General features: G+C 37.7%; 1 protein-coding gene and 1 non-coding gene across 3 annotated transcripts; one reads left to right on the plus strand and one right to left on the minus strand.

Moving 5' to 3' along the window:
• Window positions 1-1,162: 1,162 nt before the first annotated feature.
• LOC107877603 (probable purine permease 5) lies at window positions 1,163-5,793 on the minus strand. Of its 2 annotated transcripts, XR_007057536.1 has the most exons (3): window positions 5,532-5,751; window positions 1,561-2,723; window positions 1,163-1,512 (listed from the first exon to the last, which is right to left on the minus strand). XR_007057536.1 is itself a non-coding variant. In XM_016724291.2 (2 exons), the coding sequence occupies exons 1-2, from the start codon at window positions 5,560-5,562 to the stop codon at window positions 1,648-1,650; spliced, it is 1,107 nt and encodes a 368-aa protein (XP_016579777.1). In that variant the 5' UTR covers window positions 5,563-5,793; the 3' UTR covers window positions 1,163-1,647. The 2 variants fall into 2 exon arrangements, 1 of the variants encoding a protein (XP_016579777.1); XM_016724291.2 differs by having other exon boundaries at window positions 1,163-2,723; window positions 5,532-5,793.
• On the plus strand, window positions 1,323-1,395 carry TRNAE-CUC. The gene has a single exon. It is a non-coding gene; the product is annotated as a tRNA-Glu (tRNA).
• Window positions 5,794-6,000: the final 207 nt, after the last annotated feature.

The raw sequence follows: 6,000 nt of genomic DNA on the forward strand, positions 1-6,000 counted from the left end.
TGAAAGTTTTAGTGTATCGGATTGTTCTTTGGGATTTGGCTCAACGAATGGGAGTAAAAGCACTTCTAATCAAAGTTTTAGTGTATCGGATTGTCCTTTGGGATTTGGCTCAACGAATGGGAGTAAAAGCACTTCTAATCAAGAAAAGCTACACTAGTTTCCAAGTCATGAAACAAAAGCTTGTAAGAACTCATACCACCAAATGGCCACTAATTTACTCAAACGACTCTTGGATCCCGTGTTAGCAGGGTGCAGGAAAGGGCCGCACCCCAATAATGATGAGTTATTGAATAACAATATGCATAGGGTTTTCACAAAACAATGTCTTTTTAATGTAAGTTACAAACACATGAAAAAGAAATTGTTATAACATAAGAGCCCCAACATTTAAGATCAAATGACCATTTCATGCTTAGACCATAGCGCCTAGGCTCAAATAAAAATGAACTTCTAATGTATGTTGCTCGGGCTCTTCAAGAAATGTCATCAGGTGCGTGTCGAATCCCTCTAAAGTAGTGCAATTTTGAAGGATCCGACACGGGCGTGGCAACATTTTTGAAGAGTCCAAGCAACTTAGGTTCTAATGTTCTTCTGAACTAATCAACACTGGCCAACAATTAATAGCTATTAGAGTTGAAAGTAATGTTGAATTGAAGTTTGGATCACTATTTTTTGAGAAAATAACTTATTTTTAATATGAAAATGAATCAAAGAAGAAATTGTCAAACAACTCTTATTTGGTATCTATACAACTATAGTTGCCTTAGTGTGTCAAAAGTTAAATATTCCAAGCATATTTTAAGTAATATTTTTAGGCACTCATGTTTGCATCTTTTATGTGCTAAAGTTGAGAATATTTGAATTGATTTGCCATTATATATGTATAATATCATCAAAGGTTGGATGGAGTGATAAGTACTCTGATGTTGCATTCAAAGTGGGATTTTATAAGACGAATTGAGATTAGTTGGGTCTCAAAATAGATATCAGTCACCGGATGGAAAACCAAAGATCATACGCTCATACTTGGCTTCAGATGGTAAGTAAACACTCTAACTTTGAAAGTGTACGTCTTGACAGCTCAACTTGGTTTCAACTGACAACTAAACACTCTTACTCATTCTTATTGTGTCTCGTGGACGCTCGATATTGGCATGAAATATAAATCTGAAGGTGTCTAGCTAATTATTTTATAAGTTGAAATATTCAACTAAGAGTATATGGTTCTTATGACATTATAATATGATATTTTCTTAATAAAATATTACAAGATTGCCAAAAAATAAAATAACATAAAAACACATGGCAAATTTCTTCATTAATCCGTTGTAGTCTAGTTGGTTAGGATACTCGGCTCTCACCCGAGAGACCCGGGTTCAAGTCCCGGCAACGGAACTCTTTTTCAGTAAAGTTCCAACTTCTTTGCTTCCTTATGTCGGTACTCGTGTCAGATCCTCTAAAAATGTACTACTAGACAATCCCACACACCCTCCTTGGCATTTTTGAAGAGTCCGACCAATATAACTTTCGACTTCATTTTGCCTGCAGTTGTAGTAATGGTTGTTCCATTTCAACTGAACCTACTAATACATATACATATACTTTGTGATCTCTAATCTTACTATATCAATGGAGACAGCGCGAAAACTAAGAAATAGATCCCGAGGCATCCTTTTTAACCGGGCTATAGCTGCCGTAAATGTAAGAGCCAAATCCCCAGAATGTAATAATCAACGAGAGGATCTTGAAACCGCTCATAGGATCATGCAACAATATCACGGCTGCAACGCTAGTAATTGGCACTCTTACCGCGTTAAGTACACCAGCCATGACAGTGGAGGAGAGGAAAACAACTGCGGTGGCTCCCAAGACTCCCAACTGGAAAGTGATAATCCCCCAAATAATAACTGAGTAATACGCGTTTTCCCCACCCTCGAATGTAGTTGCCTCGTATTTCATCCCATGGAAACCGTCACTCACAACGAGTCCGATTGTTGTAAATATAAAGCCGAATAGGGAAACCATGAGTTGCTGCTCAAGAACAACAAGGAAGGACCTTTTACCAAGTAACTTGACGAAAACTAACTCAGACAAGGCGAAAATAAGGCCATGTAGTGCAGATCCCAGTATATCCCACACGAAACCCATAATGTACTGACGGTTGGTGATATATCCATACCTGTCTGAACTAGAATCAAGAGCAATGATCGTCATGGCAGCAGTAATGATCACGATTGAATTTATAATTGATAGATTCATAGTATTTTTCACGAGAAGATATCCGAATAGTGCAGAAAACACCAGTGAAGTCGAGGCTACAAGAGCAGCAGTTGATGCTGGCAGGTAGGCGTAGGCATATGCATACATGAGGTTATCGGCAGCAGTCAAGAATCCCAATACAACATAAGATAAAGTAAGTTTTAAGTCAAGTGGCGTCGGGAACATTTTAAGAAAGAAGTACGAAGGAATTAGGACTATCGCGATTAGAGGCCATCCTGCAACTGAAACCCATGAAATTATCCACTTGCTCTTTCCACCATTTGCAAAATATATACGGGACAAGAGACTAGAAGCGGGGAATGCAACAAGCATCCCCATGCTACTTAGAAACAGAAGAATCCAGTGTGAAATTGGTTTGCTGTAATACATTTCGCAAAGCATGGTCCAATAAGCTGATATATATTGCCATACTGACTTTGGTGGCGCTTCATCCATTATTTCCTCTACAAGAAACCATTCGTCATAGAGAAATGTCAATTTTCAAAAAAAAAATGATACGAGGAAAAGAGTATTTGATCATAGGAATAAAATAACGAATGACTCATAAGTAGCATTCAATATAAAAGAGAAACCGAAACATGGCGTAAAACAACCATACAACAACAACATACACAGTATAATCCCACAAGTGGGGCCGGGGAAGGGTAGAGGAGTACGCGGACCTTACCCCTGCCTTCACAGGTAGTTGACATAAAACAACTACAACAACAACAACAACAACATACCCAGTATACTCCCACCAAGTGGGGTAGTGGACATAAAACAACTACGACCACAAAATGCTCGACACCCTTGAAGTAACTCACTTTTTGAACTTCCTTAGCTTCTTTGGCACATAACTACCTTATGATCTATGCATAAAGCACATTTGTACAGGTATCTTCTGAAATGAGGATATGCAAATGAATAACCACTTAATACTTAAGGACTTGAATAAATATGGATATTAGCAGTCTAAATCGTATTGCAATCTCAACCTAAAACTAAACGTTTCAGTTGCCCAACCACGGACAGAATGTGAAACTCAATATATGCTGTGTGTATTAGATACTTATCCTCAGGGCCGGAGCTAGAGTATAGCTTATGGGTTTGGTCAAAACCAGTAGCTCTGGTTCAAACCCTATATTTCTATTACGAAATCCATTGAATATAGAAACCAATAACTTCAAAGGACTACATCCCGAACTCATATTCTTTGAATCCTATCTCCACCTCCGCCTATCGGCCCTATACTTAATTTCTGCCAAGGCGGGATGATCCGTAAAAAGTCGCTGAAATTGACAATAGCAAGAGTGTCGCAGCTCCCAGATCTGGAGATCCCTATTATCGAACTCGAGCTCCAATATTTGTTCTAAAGGTCTTCGTTTCCGTGTAGAAGCAAACTCTCCAAATTTATGACCAACATTTCGTTCAGTAATCTTACAACAAACAGATTAAACTTATCGTATACAACTCTTATCTACGACAAGCCTTAGCACTTCTCCTTATGAACTCTTCGCTCTATCTGTCGGTGCTCTAGCTGTCCGAAAACCAGGAGCAGCTACTGGTCTGGACTGATCGTAAAGAAAGAAGCCAAGAGGCCGTCAGAGAAAGGCTTGCGTTTTCGATAGCTCAGAGTTAGGTATCCATTGCCATAGGTCCTAGAGGTTTGAAACTTTTACCAGACAACTATACTGCAAACAATTTTACCCTCCATTAGGAAGTGGTCCCGAAACTATCCCCGTCTCCGTTAGTCCAAAAGGGAAATTCTGAGCCTTCGATACCACCTTCTAACAGAGGATAAAATTGTTCCATTCCGTATAGTCTAGGAGCAGTTTTCAACCTTCGCCATAAATTCATTTACGGAGCTTTATTGAGCTCTTAGTCAACAACAACAACAACAACATACCCAGTGTAATCACACAAAATAGGGTCTGGGGAAGGTTGGTGTATGCAGACCTTACTCCTACCTCGGAGGTAGAGAGGTTGTTTCCGATAGACCCTTGACTATTAAACTCCTAGTCAGTTTCCGAACTAAGGAATGCCACAAAAAAAAAAAAAAAAAAAAAAAAAAAAAAAAAAGAATTATAGGATGTCAATTTCTCCATAATCAATAACTTCATCAATTGCACTTAAATCTCTAATCTAAGAAGGTGAAAGGGGGTTAATTATTTAATTCTTATTCTTTAAGCAATCAAATCTTACCTGCCAACAATTGAAAAATTCAGCAAGAAAAATGACAAGTACTGTCATTCAACACACAAGAAAAATACCCAAGTGCTAAATATCAAAACTTGAACTCAAATTTTCAAGAATCAACAACAAAAACAACAACACACCCAGTGTAATCCCACAAGCGGGCTCTGGGGAGCGTTGTAGCAAGGTTGTTCCGATAGACCCTCGCTCAAAAGAAATGTAATAACAAGTGTAGCAACAGATTTATATATGGAGGAAAAAAAAACTTTGTGATACCTAAATCATAATACTAGAAGTACGACAACACTCAGATTACCTACTGACCTTTTACTCTAATCCTCGACCTCCACATGCAATTCACCACACAACAAAAGAAACACCCAAGTGCTAAAAATCAAAACTTGAATTCAAATTTTCACAAACCAGCAACAACAACACACCCAGTGTAATTCCACAAGGCGGAGTCTGGGAAGCTTAAGATGTATGCAGACCTTACCTCTACCTTTGCGGGTAGAGATAGTTTCCAATAGACCAAGTGTGGCAACAAATACTAATACAAAAAAAAAAACAGTTCGGCATACTAAAACTCCTGCTATGCATGGGGTCCGAAGAAGAGCCCAACCACAAGAGTTTATTGTATGACAATCTTACCTCACATTTCAAAAAGAGCCTGTGTCCACGAGTTGAACCCGTGACCTCTTGATCACACGACATCAATACCAATAATGCAACTAAATGTACAACAAAACTAATTACCTATTAATCTTCTACCTTAATCCTCTACCTCTATCTATTATTAAAACACACAAGCAAACATACCCCAAGTACTAAAAAACAAACTTTGAAATCACAATTTCAAGAACCATAGTAGGATTTTCAAGAAAAAACAAAAAAAAATTATCTTTAACAAACCCAACATACCCACAGAGCAAGAAAGCTGAAAAAAGTTCAGAACTTTACAGGGATCTTCACACAAATAGTCAAACAGATTTACTGGTTACTTTTTCTAGCAGATATACATACATTATACAGTGATTATACACACTCATATACACTATTTTTAATTTAGTCAGTACCTGGAACAGAAACAAGCAATGATTGCTGCATGACCCCAAATTCAGTGGGAGGAAAACGGGTCGGGTCAAAGGAAATTCCGCGTCAGCCCGAATTGCAAATGGGGTTTTTGAGATGACAAATATTAAGCAAGGGGACAAGAATTTATGGTAACAAATCATATGCCAAATTGTGGGTACTGTGTTATACGGTCCACAAATGGCAGATTTCATGTTGGCTGGGTTGGTGGAGTTTATTGGCATTTCCGGTTTATAATAAGTTAATTATTGAATTTTGACATACATGTTAAAGAAAAAAATAAAAAATACATTTATAATGTTTTTCCCTTTTTATTCTTTTCAAATTTCAAAACCTTTATAATAATACATCACTCCCAATGCACATTTAATGAAGGATAAATTTGAAGAAAATTCCAACATCTACCTTGAATTGTGAACCATTCACTTATTTTAAACACTAAAAAATACTCAG

Source organism: Capsicum annuum, chromosome 7 (assembly GCF_002878395.1).
Source record: "Capsicum annuum cultivar UCD-10X-F1 chromosome 7, UCD10Xv1.1, whole genome shotgun sequence".
NCBI lineage: Eukaryota > Viridiplantae > Streptophyta > Magnoliopsida > Solanales > Solanaceae > Capsicum > Capsicum annuum.

Bases quoted from the DNA above. Each gene is read 5' to 3' on its own strand.
- LOC107877603 (XM_016724291.2), bottom strand. From the start codon at position 5,562: ATGCAGCAATCATTGCTTGTTTCTGTTCCAG. The intron at 2,724-5,531 runs GTACTGACTAAA...GGTTTCTTGTAG, and splicing joins ATTGCTTGTTTCTGTTCCAG to AGGAAATAATGGATGAAGCG.